This window comes from Balaenoptera musculus, chromosome 1, assembly GCF_009873245.2.
Source record: "Balaenoptera musculus isolate JJ_BM4_2016_0621 chromosome 1, mBalMus1.pri.v3, whole genome shotgun sequence".
Taxonomy (NCBI): Eukaryota; Metazoa; Chordata; class Mammalia; order Artiodactyla; family Balaenopteridae; genus Balaenoptera; species Balaenoptera musculus.
The window spans coordinates 125959322-125979723 of NC_045785.1; the positions used below are offsets into that span (position 1 = coordinate 125959322).

Here is a 20402-nt window from a genome sequence, read left to right on the forward strand (position 1 = left end):
TCTATTTCAATAGACAGCCTGTATTTTCCAAAGTGAGGAAGCATATATATATATATATATATATATATATATATATATATATATATATATATATATACACACACACACACACACACTTTTTTTTAGAACTGTGATCTTCATTTTTTTACATACAAAATGTGACTTCATAAGTTAACTTAAAATCAAATGAGTATGTTCTTGAAAATATTCAGGATTCTTTTCTTTTTTTTTTTTACTCTTCAATGGAAAAAGAAAAATGGGAAGTAAAGAGAATTTTAGCTTTTCAAAAACAAGGGGAACAGCATATATTAGATTTTTCTTGGAAGACTGTTTACCTGCCAGGAAATGAATGCTGCCCAGCTACATCTCCATTTTGAAGGTGATAATCATTGAAGAAATCTGGACTCATGGCTCCTTCAGAGGCAACTAATCCATCTAGGAAGAAAGAAAATAGTAAGTAGTGAAACATCTTTGCAGGGAATAAAAAGGAAACTGTTCTATCAAGTAACACAATAGAAAATAACTTGTATATTTAATCCGGAAGAAAAATGTTAGCATGATATTCAATTCTCTCTGGGAGTATGAACAGAAGAGCATATATACTTAAGTGTTCTTTTACAATGATTGGACATTTATTGAGCATCTACTATGTGGTAGTACTATTTTATTACAGAGATGAATAAGACAATCTCTGCCTTCAAGGGGCTTCTAGTCTTCTGGAGAAGACAACAAAAGTTAAGGGGTGAGGTAGGATAGGGAGGGACAATAAACCTTCCAGGCTAAGAAACAGAATGAGTAAGGAAATAGAAGAGACATTAAATAGCATGGTTTTGGTAAAGACCAACACTCTAGTATGTCCGACATTTTATACCCAGACAGCTTCATTTGTGTAGTATGATTAGGGAATTATACATTTCAAATAAGTGAATTTTTATATAAGCAATGCTTGACACTTTAAGTGTCAAACCTTAAAACAAACACACAAACTTGGGTTAGAAATCCTTGAAAATACATTTTATATTTCCTGTGTTTTTAAAAAGTACACTGAATATAATTTTAAAACTTCTTGATAACTCAATCTTCATTATAAACATCAATTATTATATAGTAACGCCCTAGGTTATTAGATATATTTGACTACCTACGCTATGTGGCTACACTAGTATGCTTTTTGAGCACTTTTTCTTTGCTTATGAAGTGCTCCTTTTCCTAAATCTAAGTCTTTATTATTACTTCTTGCTGATTTTAGAGTGATACTACTTTCTCACTCACTCCAATCTAAGAATCCAGATGACCTATTTTTGATACAATTATGAGTAAGTTAAGAATAAGAAGAATCTGAGGAAAAAAGATCTAAGTGATGGCTTCAGGGCTGTCTTATGCATAGAACAAATATATTTTAGTATATGGCTTTTGTAATTACTATTTGAAAAGCTCTGAGGCCTTTTAAAGTTTCCTTTTCTCAAAAGTATTCTGGGTTGGTAAGTGACCTCTAGGTCACTTGTTGGCTAGGTGGTATCCACAACATAGTTTATAAATTTGGCACATAGTAAGCAAATTATTCAGTCACCAGACAATCATTTTACACCTACCACATGCAATAATACTTTGCTAGGTCCTGTGGAAAAACTTAGAATACATAATTTCTGTTTTCAGGAATTTCAGGTTAAGTGAAACACAAATAGACACTTAAGATGCAATTAAATAGTACATTTCGTTAATAAATGATACACAACAGGAAGGGATATACATACTAAATGAATGCTGGAGGCTGAAAAAGCTACAGAGGGATTACTGTGTTCTGTAGGGGTTAGAAAATCCTACTTGGGAAGGGAGGGAGGCAGAGGTGTAACGGATTTGAGTATTGATAGACAGCTGGGAATTAAATGATAAAATCTGTTTAGGAGTAAGGGTATTAAAAATTGAATAGATGGTAAAACTTAATAGAGTTGGGAAATGAATAGGTAAAAATAATTGGTATTTCCATAAGACTCCTGTACTACTCATTTGTTACATATATCCATTTGTTACATACCATATACTAAAGACTTGCATTATTATTTAATTGTTGAATTGTTAATAATACCTTTGGTATTTACCTTATTACTTTAGTAAATTTAAAATACTTAAGAGGTAGCTAAAAAGTATGTAATATTTAGTCCAGTTTCTGTGTCCTCGAAAAGTTAAAAATTCTATAAACCACAAGGCCAGCTAAACACAAAAAAAGTTACAAAAAATGAAATTATGGGAATGCCAAGACACCATAGATTGAGAGTTAAGTGGCTAAAAAAACTAATTTTCTATGGATTTAAGACTGTGAAAGTTTGGCTAAAATTAACAAGGTGAAGACCACAAAAATCAACAAGTTTCTCTGTTAAATTAAAACCAAATAATTTAGGATCAGGAGTTAAGAAATCTGGCAATTTTAGAGGAACAAAGCTAAGTAAAATGCCAAAATAAAATGTATACCACACTTTGAAAATGAATACAAAGGTATTCAGCATGCCAGCAGAATAAAAGACTCTAACACTCAGAAATATAACACTCAGATATAAATACAACCAAATAAAAATACCTGAATTATACATTAAAAGTTTATATTACATGAAACACGATCTAGTGAAGTGAATCAGATGAGGAAGAACTTAAATGAAAAACTGTTGTCAAATTCTCAACATCTTCATTTTGATTCAGAGCTCTCATTGTCTTCAAAGGGAAAAATGAGTAAAAAGGATAAATGGAATACAGGGAACTACAAACGGGGATCTCATCAAATAGAGATGAAACTAAAAAAATTCTGAGTTTAAAGATTCAGCCAGAAATTTTATAAACCCAGAATACAACTAGTTTAAGAAATTTTATAAACCTAGAATACAGTAAGTTTAGTAATATAATAAGCCTGATATTATGTGAATAAAGAGTAAATTTATACTTCTGAACTTAATTTTTAATCATCCTAAGGCTCTGCAATTCATTCAGTAAACTACAGCTTCTACACTGCCCTTTAATGACTTGACAAAATTTAGGTAACTCTGATATATGAGCAATCATTCTTCACTAGAATGGAGTATAAAAGTTAAATTATATCTTAAATCATCAACTCAAGCACTTCAACTTCTTTGGAACTATCTGTTTCTCAGCATTCTGTAACCAAAATTAATTTTTATAGAAATACTGAAAAGGAATCATGTATTTTTGGTTGTAATCACATATTCAGATAAATCTAGGAGTGTCCTTCTTAAGCTCCTACTCTAACCTTACTGTTTCAAAGACAGCAACAAGGAATCAAAGAATTTCATGTAACATTTAAATGCCCAGAGAACAAATAGAAGACAGAGAGGATATATACCAGAGCACTTTGTAAATTGTAGAGCATTATATACATTTAGGTTATTAAATTACATGAAACCTTTTAGACCATAGTTATATAACACACCTTCTTGAGGTGCTCTAAGTAATGATGATAAATGTGGTTGTGAGTAAAATGGGGTATGTATTGGAACAAGAAGGAAATCAAAGCAAATTTACTGCCAGCATAGATAATTTATCAACTTTCTGATTTCTGAAACTCAGTTAAAAAAAACTGGCTTATACATATTGTGAACAAAAGTAAAAAAATACAAAAACTCAGTATCTTCTTATATATTGTTACTGAAGTAAACTTTATTTCTAAAAGTCGAATGAAAACGTAGTGTTAGGCTCTTTGGTGAACTAGCTAAAAGTGAAATCATGACTGTGTGGGAGGAAACATATCAAGAGTGAAGAAAATGAGAAAAAGAAATGACTAAAATAGATAAATCATAACTTATTTGGCTACACCTGATAAGATACATCACATAAACACATAGGTAAATGAAAATTATGGTTTTACAATGATCCTGAGACAGAAATAAACCATTTTAAGCTTCATATTCTGTAATATAGTTACATATTAAATGCTAAGAATAAGATTCATCACAATGAATGAAGAACAAAAGCAAAAAAGTAACAAACAATTTACAAATGTGTAGTAGCAATACAGCTTTATAAATTATAATATACTTCCTCTGTGGGTAAAAAGTACTAACTAAAGCAAACAGCATCATTTTCATGATAGAAAAGGAAATTAGTAACTGCAATCACAATTATTTTAGACTAAGAAAAAAAAAATAATGTAACTATAAGGAGATGTATAAGTAGATTCCTATTTCAGATAACAGAACGGGAAGGTCCTTTTTTAAAATAATAGCAAGAAAGAAACAGATACATTTTGACATGTTTAACAGTCGGAAAGCATAGAGGGCAATACTAATGACCAGGAAGTAGCGAATGCTATTTCATTTTTAAATAAAAGATAAGACCAGGGTATCACTGGCCATTTAGCTTAACCTCTGTGGTTGAAAAACTACTAAAGTTGCTTTTATCAGAAGCAGCCTAAAGTTTCATGGAGACCCAGAGACTTAAGTAAGATAGCTAAAGCATCCCAACAAATCTGCAGTATTACAAATTTATCTGATGTTTCTCAAGATACAACTGCACAAAATAAAAGACAAGAGACTAGCATTGTCTAGATTTCCATGACACATATCAAAAACACCACAGAGACTCACTTAGTTGTTGAACTATTCATGAAAAATAAACTAGGTAAAATAATAAACTAAAAAAGTACAGGTGGCTTGATATGAGAACTATATCTTTAAACTCATAGCAATGTAATCTCTGCTGTCAAGTGTGTACCATATCATCAGGCTATAGGTATAAAAAAAAAACCATGAGGCTATCTAAAGATAACATTTCACCCCTCGAATGCTTAAATTTATTTATTTTTCCATCAGCTGTGGCTGTTTCTAAATTTAGATATATAAAAATGTGTACAATTCAGATTTCTTACAAAAGCATAGGTTGTACATTTAAATTGTATCTCACAGAAAAATGTTATGATTTTCATTTTAAGGGGTCAACTTAAATGAATTAATTTTGGAAAAGTGGTATAATTTTTTAGAAATCTGTTCTGAAATTCTAATTGTATTAAAACAACAAAGTTAAATACTGAGGTGGTTACAAGTTTTACTCGTTTTTGGGAACTGCTCACTGATTCACACTGAGAAGTAGCTATCTATCAATTTTCAAAGCAAGAAACCTGATTCCAAGAAATTCTGATTTCTATTATCAAAAAATTCACATCATATATATTTTACATCATTTTACTTCATGAATATCTGACTAGGTAAGGAACAGCTGCTTGCCATTACTGAATTAAGAAATTCTGGTTGGTTGAAATTAATGATCTACTCCATCTGGTTTGAAACTCAAAGCAGTATTTCATAACTACTGTAAAGTTCAGTTAGGAAGAAATCTATTTAATTTTCAAACTAAAGTACCGATTTTCCAGGATTCAAGTATCTATATCAAATATAAAAATAATGGAGCCTTACGGGTAATATGCACAGCATACAGTTATGAAAATATATGAATGAATACATAGCAGGAAAAAAAGGTGAGCCATTAATTCAGATACAATTACTTTAAATGCTTTTTATTTGCAACCTGCTACAGATCTTAGTTAGAAGTCCTTTCTTTCGTCTCTTCAACTAAATGACTTCAATGAAGTAATTAATACTGGTAACAGTGCAACACATTAAAAGGCAGAATATGCAAAAACTTACTGTTCTTAGTACCAAAATCCCTGGAAAAAGGCAGGATGGCAGAATCAACAAGGGTATGTAAGATCTATGTAAAAATTAAGCTTTGCCTTGAAAATACTAGCAAGAGTTTAGAATGAAAAAACTATTGCTATAAAATGTCTAAATCTTCCCAACCAGAGAACCAAACAGGGGTTACTAGTTCGAAACTAAAGCAAAACCATGGCAAAATGAGACTGTTAAAATGAAACACACTGGAAAAGAAAACATAAATCAGTAAATTATACATTTAAATAAATGCAGAATAGAGAAAAATATCACATTTTCAAACAGAAGTCGGAAATCTTGAAGATGTCATTTTAAGTTACACATTCTAAGAGCAATTAATTTTCCTGGTCACAGCCTTTTTAATGGAGATCACATCAAAGACTAACTTGGAAAAAAATAATGGTGAGTTAATAGGTTTGCGTGGTGCGTGTATACTGATGTTATGTCTAAAATCATTAGCAGAAGGCCATTTATATACTAAAAGAAGTGCTTACAAAGCTTGGGAATGAGCAAGGTTGGCAGACAAAAGTCCCTATTTATATCACACACACAGACTACTTATTTTTGCTTTGGTTATCATTTTACCTGAGCTGTAGAAAAGGTCAGGTCTCTCGAGAATGTCTCCTTCATGGATGTATGGCTCAATTCGATCATCACCATACAAGTACTGCTCACTCTCATCCATCTGACGACTCTCTACCATCTCCAGCCACTGAGAGTTATGCCAGCGAAACTTTTCACTCTGAATTTTCTTAGCCCATTCTTCATCATATTCCTATTGCAAACAAAGTCAACTATTTTTATGTAAGCTTATGAAGGCATTTCCTTGGCACTCAGATAGCAGTACATTTAGCTTATAAGAAGAGAATTTTGGGGCCTTTGTTTGGGTCAGAGAAAACATTAAAAGTACCTGTTCAGAGTTACTGTATATGATCATCAATAAAAATCAATTTATTACATATACTAAAGACATCTCTGTTTGGATTATCAATCGCCATTGGCAATGGCAAAAACTGGAAAAGTTCAAATTTCACAAATTCTTTATCTAAGTATTACTAGAATTTAGGTAAGCAACCAGACCTCAGTTTCCAAAGAGTCTTGTGGCTATAATTACTGTGGCACTAATGACAGGTGGTTAAGCATTAAAATTACATCTTTTGCTGTATCTTTTTGTTTAGATAACATGTTTCAGTAGGAAAAAAAAAAGCACTATTAGAGTATTTCTCCTAAAAACTGAAATGGTTTACTACAAAAAACAAATAGCAGAATTTAATTCAATTTTGTTTCAACCACAAAATAATAATGTCTTATTTGGTCATAATTATTTCTTTAAATATCTCCTGCTTTAACCATGAACTCCTTTTTAAAAAAAATTTATTTATTTATTTATTTATTTTTGGCTGTGTTGGGTCTTTATTTCTGTGCGAGGGCTTTCTCTAGTTGTGGCAAGCGGGGGCCACTGTTCATCGCGGTGCGCGGGCCTCTCACTATCGTGGCCTCTCTTGTTGCGGAGCACAGGCTCCAGACACGCAGGCTCAGTAATTGTGCCTCACAGGTCTAGTTGCTCCGTGGCATGTGGGATCCTCCCAGACCAGGGCTCAAACCCGTGTCCCCTGCATTGGCAGGCAGATTCTCAACCACTGCGCCACCAGGGAAGCTCAACCATGAACTCTTGAGGAGCAAGACAGTGGCTTATTCATTGTATCTGTAGCATCTATTCACAGAGAACTTCATTGGTATGTGTTTTTGAAGGACAAGTAGGCAAATTATTACAAAAGTTAACAGCTGAACCCATCTAGCTCCACAGGTTGTGGTTACTTCTGACAAGTGTATTCACTTAATTAATGGACAGTACCACTGATGACTTAGATGGAAAAAAAAGGCTTCAGGTATTTCTTGTCATCCTAATCATAGGGTTCTTAGTTTTAAACTCCTCTGTGGTATCTTTAACACTTTTGTTTATAGTTATTTTTTTTTTAAGTTGGAAAGGTGCCAGGCAATACTACTGTCCTCCAATAGTTAGGATGATCACGATAACTAAGAGGTGGACCAAATATACATTTTAGGTAAATGCTGAGCAATTTTCATACAAAGCCAAGTAACGCTGAAGTCAAAAACTGTCATCATGGAATAAATTTCTGGGATGTAAGAATACATATGAAATTTTATAATAAATGTATTTATTATTATCAAAATTTTTCTTGTTAAATTTTAAGTTTCACATTATCAATATATCTCTTAGCAGTGTCAGCTGTTAGACTGTGTGTTCTATACTGTACAACTCTGAAACTATATAGATGTTACTTATCAACTTAGGTTGGTGGAAGTAGAAGATATTTTTTGGCTATGGTACTGCTAATGGCAATTTTGCCACCAAATTATTAAGCTTTCATTCTTTCTAGTGGTTATCTATTAAAATTCCTATTAGTTGTCAGTTTATTTCCTAATATAATTATTTAAAATTAAATTGTATAAAAGTAAGAGTTATCATATATTATTGCATTTTACTTAAAATAATAAACATTAATTCAACTGTTATAATAACAATATTTAATAGAATATGCCTTATAATACCAGATATCCTATTAGATCTACATTAAATACTGGAACTAATTTGAGTGGTATTGTTTCTTTCATGAATAGTAGTTCGTTTCACTTGGCAAGAGGTATAAAACTAATTTTTCATTTTGGTAGAAAAATTTTAAATTTGATTATCTGAATGAAGAAGTATTCAAGGAAGATGATAGACATATGATTTGAATGTTTTATTATAATTTAAGTTCAAGCATGTGGATTCCTAGTGTAAGAACAGAAGTTGAAATCATCAAGCACCCAAAGCATGTAAAATATGGGGTTTGCTATTCCACTAAGACTAAAACTTGCTTCTTGTGAATATCTGTGAAATGTTACAGAGGTACGTATAATTTAAAAAAGTAAATCCTTCCCTGGTGGTCCAGTGGTTAAGACTCTGCACTTCCAATGCAGGGGGCGCAGGTTCGATCCCTGGTCAGGGAACAAAGGTCCCACGTGCTGCATGGCGTGGCCAAAAAAAATAAAATAAAAAAGTAAATCCTTAAACTGTACATCCATAAAAATGTATTTGGCCTAGTAAGTAATGCTCTGCACAAAGAAGAAAATTCACGCTTATTCTATGAGTTATCATCTCTACCCTTCTTGTAAGATTTTACTATTCTAGTTTAATAATAAAAATACACCTAATAAATGTAGAAATGTGTAATAAATAAGCTGTTTTCATCACAAACAACAGCTTTTCTAACTTAAACCTTATTACACTTTAAACTTACTGCAATGTTCTTATTAATGAACCTACACACACAAGCCTGAGTTTTTTTTTTTTTAAGACTGTCTACACTATATTTGACAGAAGTCCAAACACACAAACCAAAAACATCCATGAGACTCCATGGCTAGCTTTTGACACTAAAGCTTGACTTGTTAGTGTCTTGGGAAAGCTGATTTTCCAATGCAGTGAGTTAGCATCAGATTTAATAAGACTACCCTTAGGCTGATCTGAATTCCTTTAAAGCTTTTGCCTTTCTTTTATTATGATTATTTTTTAATATCAGTTTATGACTGAGCAAACCCACAGAACCAGGGCATCTCTTAACATTATAAGGCCAAAAAGTGCAGTAACAATGATATAGACTGTACTGTTATTTTCTGTATTAAAGATAATTTTATTCTGATTTTAAGTATTTTTGTACTATAAAACAACAGGTTTACTTTTCTATGACTAACATAATGAGTAACATGTACATTATTGTTTACTGGATGACAACTACGGTTGTCTTCTCAGCTCTTCAGAAAAAAACAAAAACAAAAGTTTCTCCCTCAGTAAATATGAAACAGAATATGTTACTCTATACCAAGCTGAGTAATCATTTAGGATATAGAAAATTATGTTCTGCAAAAGATCCAACAATGATTACAGATTCCTACTACAATGAATCCACTACAATGACAAGTGGAGTTTTCACAAAAGATGGCCTTGAGACTTATTAAGTACAGTGAGCTTTTTGTTATAGATCATAGGAAAGAAAACGGCAAAACACCCTGACCAAACAGTATCAAGGCCTTTAAGTCTCAAGCAGTTATGACTTTTTGAAAACATTTGGAGTTTTATGATTATAAAACTATTTCCTGACTGAAAGTTGAAAATAATAGAAAAAATACCCTAATATCTTTACCTTAGATAGAACCACAATAAATACTGGTATATACTAGTTTTCAGTGACTTTCTTAATTCTAATATTAGCAGCTAACTTTGGAGGATGTTTTAAAATATGCATTTTTAAATTTAGAGGCTAAGTATAAAACATTATTAAGATATTGTACTTGTGCCATAAAGGTTTGCTCTAGTTTGTGATAATGCAGCCTCAGGTATATTTACCAAATGTAGCATCTTGGAATGAAGCATGTTATGAGGAACGCAATATTTGTTTAAATATTTTCATTTCTTTTTCCTTAATAGCAAATTGGTTAGAATCAAAAAAGATAGTACAGTTTTGCTATATGATGCTGTATTTTTCATCTTTATGTTTCTGAAACACTGATTTTTATGTTCCAGATTTCTTGAAAATTAAATTTTTTAGCTTATGGATGTTGAAGATCTATTTATCAACCATAGTGAATTAATAGGTTAGGACAGTGGTCCCCAAAATTTTAGATTTTAGAAAGGTTCAAAAGTAAATCTGTGGGACTTGGGACTTCCCTGGTGGTGCAGTGGTTAAGAATCCACCTGCCAATGGAGGGGACATGGGTTTGAACCCTGGTCCGGGAAGATTCCACATGCCGTGGAGCAGCTAAGCTCGTGCGCCGCAACTACTGAGCCTGTGCTCTAGAGCCCACGGGCCACAACTACAAGCCCGAGTGCCACAACTACTGAAGCCTGCGTGCCTAGAGTCCGTGCTCCGCAACAAGAGAAGCCACTGCAATGAGAAGCCCGCGCACCGCAACGAGAGTAGCCCCCGCTCACCGCAACTAGAGAAAGCCCACGTGTAGCAACGAAGACCCAACGCAGCCAAAAATAAATACATAAATGAATAAATTTAATTTTTTAAAAAAGTAAATCTGTGGGACTGATATTAAATGTAAATCAACTGCCACCTACTATTATTGTTTTATAAAAGAAAGGCCATTTTAAGACTAAAAATGTGAGAAAGACGATCTCAAAATAAAGATATACCTTCCCAACACTAAAACACTTTAACTTTACATTTACAACTCCTCCCCAGTTCTGGTCTCTCTCTTCTCTTTCCTCTCTCACTTTCACACACACACACACACACTTTTTTCTTTTCCCTCTCTTTTCCATTTTAGTGAAAACCAGTGAAAGCTTTATCACACCCCAGTGGACCAGCATATTCTGGAATCCCTAGCCTCAGCTATCTTCTGTATCTATCCTCAATGAGTATAGTTTAATAGCCCTGGCAAAGTCATACTTTCTTTGTGTCTCAGAGTCTGAATTTACAGACACTAATAATGTGGTATGGTATAATACAAAGAACATTGGATAAGGGCCAAGAGACCTGGGTTCTCCTTCTAGTTCTGATACTAACAGAAATATGCAACCTTCTAAAGGTATTTTAACATCTGTTGGTCTCAGATTCTTCAACTGTAAAATGAAACAAATCTAAGATTTGTTCAAGTTCTAACATTCCTCAAATACAAATCTATAATTAATACCATTACCTCATAAAGCTGTTGAAATAACTATCCTCCAAAACTGCAGAATAATAGCAATATACAGAGGTCATCTTTTAAAAATTACATAGCAATTCTAAATGAATATTGTATCAAAATTTAATAAATTCAACATATATCAATTAAAACCAATTCCCTCTAACCCCTCTCCCCCAAATCTCTACTTCCCTCTTATATCACTGCCCCCTCATTATCAGAAAATAACTATGGGAATTCAGGGATGCCATAGCTCAAACACAGGCAAGAAACGTCATCAAACTTTGTCAAGCTATTGTAGAAATACTCTAGGAATATAGTTGCTTTTTCTTCATTTTTGAAATGCTTCTTTTCACAAGGAGTGCACCCTGATATCCTTGCTTTGGGACTCTAGTTTGTCTTATATTTAAAGGTACACATGCTTTGTCTTTTATTTTCTTCTCAGCTCCTGACATTATGACCTTAAGCACTAGTTTTCATAAATTCTAAAGTGTCACAAAAGACTTATGGTTTGATTTTATACGGAATGTGCCATCCTTTTTGAAGTCCTCTATCATTTTGTTTACTACTTAACCACTGAAACATTATGAAGCCTTAACCAGCTTATTATCAGAGCCTGTTCACTATCAGGAAAACTCTTTGTCACTGGCTTCCGTCACACCTTGTATGTGATTAACACACTACAGGGTAACATAGAGCTACATAGATCTGCTTTGTGTTCTAACGTAACTGATGGAAAACAGATTTTCCTTTCTCCTTTAACGTGGCAGCCCCCTAATTGAGAATGTAATATGGTTTATTTAATACAATTCTTCATACTAAATTAAAGCAGATCTAGAGTAATTTAGTTGCTCATTAAGATTAAGGTAGTAGCTGCTAAAAAGATGCCTTTTATAGCTTAGAAAATACTTCTCCCAATGATATGTATATATTATCTATATTCATCTAACACATAATTAAACACACATACATAATAGAGTTGTTGACTTTCATGCACATACTACATATTTCTCAATAGTACTGTCCCAAATGTTGCCCTTTAGTCTTGACTATGGCATTTTCTAACCAGACCTCAAAGTACAATTATCTCTTCAACCTCTGTTTAAAGCACTGAGGAGGCTCATCTGTGTAATATCATTTCAAATATCATGTCCACAAAGTAAAAGATATAACTAAATAAAATTTATTTAAGCAAGGAATCATGACTTTTCTTTCATACCATGCTTGTTTTTTTTTTTTAATCCAACTGCTGACAATTAAAAAAACCAGTAAAGTAACATGCATAATACTGGCAGGGAATACACACACATGCATATATACATATGCATGTAAATTCTAATAAACTAGAAAAATATCTTAAATTTCTGCCTTTCAGATTTATGCAATATAAAAATGAACTCCATAAGAGGGCTAACCACTAAAACCAACTGGGTTTATCTCACGAAGCCCAATTTGACTGTATGGAATTGAGAAATAAACATCAAACTTACAAATCTGAGAAATGAAAATTTGCCAATACTGTAAAACAAGCAAGAACCAACTCCACCTTCTTTGGAAAGAACATTTTAGAAGTTTCTGTCAACAACTCACTTGAAAATCCCTCCTCTGTGCCCATAACCAACCTGCAAGCCAATTAAAAGTAAAAACCTTCTACCCATCTTACCAATCCCTACCCATTCTATGGTTTTGAAATCCTGTCCTGAAATAACCTGAGTTTTAAGCTAACCCTAATCCTAACCCTATGAAACATTCTCTATAACTTCCCTTTCAAGATATTATAAGACATTTTAAAAAAGTGTTCTCCCTTGCTGGACGTTTATTAATAAATCCACCTTTTCTGTCTGACACAGGCTTCCCCTGGTAATTTTTGTGGGAACTATAACAGTTGATGTCTTAGAGGTTACATGTAAACCTACATTAGATAACTCACTTCAATATACCAGTCTTATTAAATATAATTGTGTCTATCCTAGAATGAAGACAGCACCTTGTTTTCGTAGTTTAAAATAATTCCAGATTATTATAACACACACAATTTGCCAATGATCAAAATCAAGAGTTAAAAGAGAAAAAGCTGCCATTCAAAATCTTAGTGACACAAACCTGTGTTAGTATCAGAGCACATGTAGGCCTGTGGCTGGCTAGAAAGACAACAGACATCAGTATTTTACCAGAGAACCTAGGTACATTCCCTTCTCCATAAACATCCTGTAGATGTTTTTATTAGTACAGAATATCTATTGACAGCCCATGTAGTAGTACTGCTCCTGAAAGGCCAGTTCATGTCTAGACGACAGTATCCTGGTGTCTAGATTGTAAACTTTTATATTCTAGAGACTTCGTGTTTTTTATTCCCAGTGTCAACCTTAGTTGTCTGGAACACAGTATGTGCTTAATAAACATGTATTAAATGTTTGACAACCCAGTAATGTCAGGGGAGGAAATTGTTTACTAATTGGGTAGGAATTTGAGGTTCTCAAATACTTCATACAAAGCTGAGGAAGGACTGAGGGATAAAAATCTATTTGGGTTTTCAGAAACTCTCTATGTATAGAGGGTTCTGATCTTCCCTTGATGATCTTCAAGGCTTGGAAGAGAAAAGGCAATGGTCGATTGCTGTATAATTCCCTTGGAAGATGAGGAAGCTAGGCTCCTCTCTCCTGGCCTCCCTTCTCCTCTCTGCAGCTACCCCATTCCCTGCCTCCCAAAGCTACATGCAAAGCCTAGTCAGACAGGCAACAATTTGCTGATGAGGCCATAGAGACTGCATCACCAAACATGTAATCCTCTATGGTACAAAGAGTACTATGAACACATATCTGTTTCAATTCACCAGTTGAGGGCCTGGGCCTAAATACATTAAACACTTCATCACTAATGTAACATTTCTATAATTTGGGGAAAGAATACTTTACTGCAGAAGGCATATTTCCCTAAGGTTTGCAAGGCATCTAATTTTTCTTAGTATTATTCCATGATGTTTGTCTTGAGTGCAAGAAGTTTGCTTTCTTAAAGATAAATCGCCTTAAGCTACAAATATTCCCACTTTTTCTGTATTTTTTTGATCATAGCCATGTCAAGAATACTCGGCAATCAAAATCCAGAGGTAAAAAAGAGTCTTAAGAGATCATCCACTTCCATTTTAGGCAGGTTTCTAACAAACTATTTTAGAAAGCTGGTTATTTAACTGTTACTAATGTTAACTGGACAGACTTCACATTCTCCCTTGACAGCCTATTTCTAGTGTTTCATCATCTTTGCTGTGTCTAATCAAAGTTTCTCCTGTTTCAAATTAAGTCAATTTCCTCTTGTTTTACTCTTTAAAAAGATTTGGGACAAGCCAATAGCACCCTGCGTCGTGATCAGTAATAGAGTCTGAGCTCAAAGAACTAAAGAATGGCAGCTACGTCCCAAGTGGACCTGAGAAGCTGTCTTTTTACTGATGCACTAAAATGCCCCACTCCTCAAATTTCTTCCAAATGAGGCCCAGCAAACCAGGAGTATAACTTTGGTCTGAGGTTAGTCTGGTTTGGTCTGATAAATTGAGTCCAAATCCAAATTAGTCACCACAGATTCAGAACATGGGTAATTTAACACATGGGGCACTTCTACACTAGCAAAGGTAGCTTCCTATTTCTCTACACTGTCCTAATCAACACCTTTCAGTAAATTGACCTATTCTGTTAACTTCCCTGACATGAAGTCTTAAAATGCCAAATTCAGCCATTTTGCAGGACAATCTTAAAGTAAACTACAAATAGAAATATGTCTGGCCAAAATATATATTCCAAGTAACTTTCCAGAGTTAAAATCCAAACTGTGAACAGATTATCTTCCCATATCATTTTAAAAGTTGAACAGAAAATAACATAAAGAATTAACTGTACTAAGGAAAGGAAACGTTGATCCAGATATTTAATCTATATATAAACTTCACAACTTGGTGTGAATTTTGGTTTAGTTTGAACACAACATACTGAATGACCATCATGTGGCAGATGCTTCATATATATTTTCTCTAACTTCTTTAATCCTCAGAAGTGTCACTGTAAACTAAATCTTCAAAAAGTGAATTGCCTGAGATTATTCAGCAGGGAGAGAACTAGAATCAGTTGTATTCTAAATGCAATACTCTATTGGATCAAGTTGCCACTTCACAGAGGCCAAAAGTTGAATCTAAGATCAGAATCCCTACTCAACTGACAAGGGAAGAAAAATGTTTCGGGAAGAAGCTGCTCCTGGTGGTGCAGTTTCCTATCACCGAGATAAAATTGAGCCAGGGCCTTGAATCCTATAAGGTGTATAATAGCAGAAAGGTAAAAAAACATTCTTCTAGCAGAACATGGGATGTTTCCAGAGTCTGGTGCCCACCTATCAGCTGTATTGGACTACTTCTTCTCTTATAAGAAACTCAGCTATGACTATGACTCAGTTGAGTAGCACAGCATAGGACTTCCAGATCACATGAATAATTCACATGTGAATATCTTTAAATAGTCTCAGTTTAACAACTCTAGTATTTCTGAGTATCTTTTTAGACTTAAGTTTTACAAAGTATGAAATGAAACAATCTAAAATTACTTGGCACCATATCAAATACTTACTTTGTAAGTCCAGTGTAGAGAGGTATAGAGAGATTAGGTGAACTTTCAGATTACTTGTTCAAATTTGTTTTATACTAACTCACCTGATCAGACAGCATCTTAGGGAACCATATAGAGCTAGCTGATATATCACCAGTTTCATTTTGCTGATTCTTCTTGGAAGTCCTCTTATTCACAAGGCTTTTTATGAATGTAATAATCTAAAATAATTTTCTTTGTGATTTTATATTTTAACTCTGACCAGGATTTATAAGTTCTTGCAAGGAGGGTAGGATCAACAAAGTAAAATGAAGACTAAAAATATTCATTGGATTTAGAAAAATGAAGGTCAAGGTGACTTTCGTAAGCACCACTTCAATGCAGTAATGGAGGCAGAAGCAAGAATTGGTAGAAAGGAGAAAGGGGAATGTAGAAAGGAGGATGGGAAAGTGAAGAAATGAAGGAAGTAATATGCAGACATTTTTTTCAAAATGTTGATTCTAAAGAGAAAGAGAGAGCTAGGACAGAAGACACAGGGTGGGGATAACTCCTGATAACTCCTGTTTAAGACGAGAGACTTGAGCCCAGAGCTTAGAAATAACTGGGAATGAAAATTTTATCTTATGACAAATAAATTCACATTTTACAATAAAGATTTTTATAAGACTAAGCTGGCCTTTTGGAACTATCACTAGCCTGTATTCTAAACCAAACATACCTAATACATAAATCTAAACATATTTTTACCTTCCATCTACTTTTTCTCAAAAGAAGGTAATTTTAAAAGCATGATAAAGGCAATTCATAACAGACTGACGTCTCTCTCTTTTCCTCATTGCTTAAGGTAAGATAATCAGATATAGAACTTTAAGAAGTTTCTTATTCTTATACTATATACTTTATATACAACAATGACATTAGTGATCTAGAAAATAGTACATGAGTCATGAAATTGTTCATAAACCCTGTGACCAGTGGCTTATATGTATGAAACATCTTGGTGAAGCAAGGATTTAATACATAAAGCTTCCCTATTTTAATTTAGATATCAAAGCTAAAATGTCAAGATTTCGTTTTAGTTTTAAACCAGTAATGGTTTAAAGATTTAGTTTTAAACCAGTAATGATATATTTCGTCAAATCCAAAAAAACAGATGAAATCAAATAAGATGAATTTCTAAAATAAAATGCATGAAATGGACCAGAAAGTACCTGGTGGTAATCTGACTTTGTAATGAAATCACTAGCAGAAATGCCAACTTAGAGGATTTCAAGGAAGGTGTTAATTGATTCTTTAAGCTGCTATCCTGATCCTTTTAAAACACTTAAGTAAAACTTTGAAAAACTACTGTATAGGCTATATTCAAGAATTTTTTTACAGGATGAGCCAAAATAAACAGTGTAAATCCAGCCCAAAGAAGGAAGTAGGTTGTGCATGTGTGTATGCCATAGGTGAGAAAAATACTCAAAGTAATCCAGCATCTAGCACATCCCAGGCACAAGGGTCAAGTCCAGGCAGAAGGGCAGCACAATGTCTGAAGAAAAGTCTGCACAGTGAGCAAGTTTCTAATCCAGGGCTCAGATTAACCCTCTGATCGAATTCTTACAGTTATATATACTGTAAAAACTTCTAAAGTCATGAATAACATTAAAATTTTGGGGTGTTTCATCATTCCAAAGCAATTTATAAAACAAATCTATGTCTACAACAAAAATTATCAAAGAATTGAAAAAATAGTTGATACAAGATTTGATTTATTAAAAAAATGTAATGGCCAAACTGCAAAGATGACTGTGTTGAGTTTTGGCAAAACTGTCATCAAACTCCCTGCTTCTCTGCAATAATTTTTCTGAAAAACAAGTGATTCTGAGATGGCATTTAGACCAGATCTAAAACTCTGAATATGTATAAAACCTCTTTAGGGGCTTCCCTGGTAGCGCAGTGGTTGGGAATCTGCCTGCCAATGCAGGGGACATGGGTTCGAGCCCTGGTCTGGGAAGATCCCACATGCCACGGAGCAACTAGGTCCGTGAGCCACAACTACTGAGCCTGCGCGTCTGGAGCCTGTGCTCCGCAACAGGAGAGGCCGCGACAGTGAGAGGCCTGCGCACCGTGATGAAGAGTGGCCCCCGCTCGCCGCAAGTGGAGAAAGCCCTCGCACAGAAATGAAGACGCAACACAGCCAAAAATAAATAAACAAATAAATAAATTAAAAACCTTTCTTTAAAAAAAAAACAAAAAAAAAAACCTCTTTAAGTAAGGAGCCTATACTTAAAAGTTGAAAGCCAAAGGTCTTAATAATGTTTAAACAGTGAATTTAGTGGGCAGAAGACCTAAACAGACATTTCTCCAAAGAAGAAATACAGATAGTCAACAGGCCATAAAAAGATGCTCAACATCCCTAATTATTAGAGAAATGCAAATCAAAACTACAATGAGGTACTACCTCACACCAGTCAGGATATGGCCATCATTAAAAAGTCTACAAGTAACAAATGCTGGAGAGGGTGTCGAGAAAAGGGAACCCTCCCACACTGTTGGTGGGAATATAAGCTGGTGCAGCCACATGGGAAACAGTATGGAGGTTCCTCAAAAAACTAAAAATAGAGTTGCCGTATGATCAAGCCATCCCACTCCTGGGCATATATCTGGACAAAACTATAATTCAAAAAGATGCATGCATCCCTATGTCCACAGCAGCACTATTCACAATAGCCAAGACATGGAAACAACGTAAATGTCCGTTGACAGATGAATGGATAAAGAAGATGTGGTACATATATACAATGGAATACTACTCAGCCATAAAAAAGAATGTAATAATGTCCTTTGCAGCAACATGGGTGGACCCAGAGATTATCATACTAAATGAGGTAAATCAGAAAGAGAAACACAAATACCATATGATATCACTTTTCTGTGGAATCTAAAATATGACACAAATGAACTTATCTACAAAACAGAAACAGACTCACATACATAGAGAATAGACTTGTGGTTGCCAAGGGGGTTAGAGAGGGATGGAGTGGGAGTTTGGGGTTAGTAGATGCAAACTAGTATACATGGAATGGATAAACAAGGTCCTACTGTATAGCACAGGGAACTATACTCAATATCCTGTGATAAACCATAATGAAAAAAATATTAAAAAGAATGTATGTGTATGTACAACTGAATCACTTTGCTTACAGCAGAAATTAACACAACATTGTAAATCAACTATACTTCAATTAAAAACTGAATTTAGTATCATTGCATCTTCTGAACTTTACCAAAATTCAAATTCAATGCATATATTGAATGCAAAGTTCTAAACAGGTGTACAATGTCTCTTTCGCCCCACAAAATAAAGACTATTATACTTTGTGTAGGAAGAAAAATTACTTACCGCTATAATATCTAATGTATTATCGCAGACTTTTCGGATTTCATTATTTTTATCATGCATCAGATCTATGAGATATGCTGGAGCCTCTAAATAAAAAGTGGTTAAAGAAACAAACTGTGCTTGAGATTGCAGCTATTCAGTCATGTTAGAGAATCCTGCATTTCTCTAAATTCAAATGTTAATCTGAAATTTAACTTCAAATTTTAAAATAAAATCATTACTACAAGATGACCAAAAATATTTAATATTTCATTTATTTAAAAAACATGGATAACAGGGATAAGAAAGGGGGGAGAAAAACCTAGATAAAAATGGGTAAGGAAAACAGAGCCAGTAAATCTCAGAAAATCCAAGGCCATATTTTTGAAACCATGAAACTTGTGAAAGTAACTAAAGAAGGAGCTCTACAGCTGCATAGTTGTAAAACTTTGATTGACCTGACCCTCCTAAAAGTTCAGAAAAATTAATTTCACACAAAAATTCACATACAAAAAATTTCACACAACAGAAAAGAATCATAGTCAAACCCCATATATGGGTATGGTTATTATAAGGAAGAGAAAACATAAGACATTTTTACATAAAAGCTGAAAGCTGCAACCCTAATATTTCAAAAAGAAATAAAAGAATTTAAGAAATCAATAGATATATATGAAAGAACAATATGAATCAGAATTAGAAAATTCAGAGAAATAATTCCAGAAATAACCAAAAATAAATGTAGAAATCATTTCAAATATATAAAAACTAAGTTTATAGTAATGCAAGAGTAAATAAAAGCAACAGATAAAACTCTAAGTTAAACAGAAGGTAAAAAAGAAGAAAATTTGTAAAATTTTAAAAAATGAAAAGAAATTAAAAAGATTAGAAAATGACAGATACTAAAGATAGGCAAAGAAGATCCAACATAATATTGATAGAAATTTTAAAGAACAACCAAAGCAACAGAACAAATACTATAAACTACAACTCAAGAAAATTTGCCTAAAATTAAAAAAAAAAAAAAGACGAAACTACATACTGAAAGACTATATTTGCATACTTGGAAAAATCAAGCAAGGA

At 33.5% G+C, this 20402-nt stretch overlaps 1 protein-coding gene and 1 non-coding gene across 3 annotated transcripts in view; one reads left to right on the forward strand and one right to left on the reverse strand.

The window, feature by feature from the left end:
- The window catches only part of KIFAP3 (kinesin associated protein 3), a 164415-nt gene that overhangs the window by 29340 nt on the left and 114673 nt on the right, over nt 1–20402 (reverse strand). For both annotated transcript variants that reach the window (XM_036868012.1, XM_036868022.1), the window contains exons 17-19: nt 19341–19426; nt 6255–6444; nt 336–435 (exon numbers count right to left, since the gene is read on the reverse strand). In XM_036868012.1, the coding sequence (XP_036723907.1) occupies nt 336–435; nt 6255–6444; nt 19341–19426 (376 nt within the window). The remainder of the gene's footprint in view (nt 1–335; nt 436–6254; nt 6445–19340; nt 19427–20402) is intronic.
- Nucleotides 8612–8684, forward strand: TRNAG-UCC. The gene has a single exon. It is a non-coding gene; the product is annotated as a tRNA-Gly (tRNA).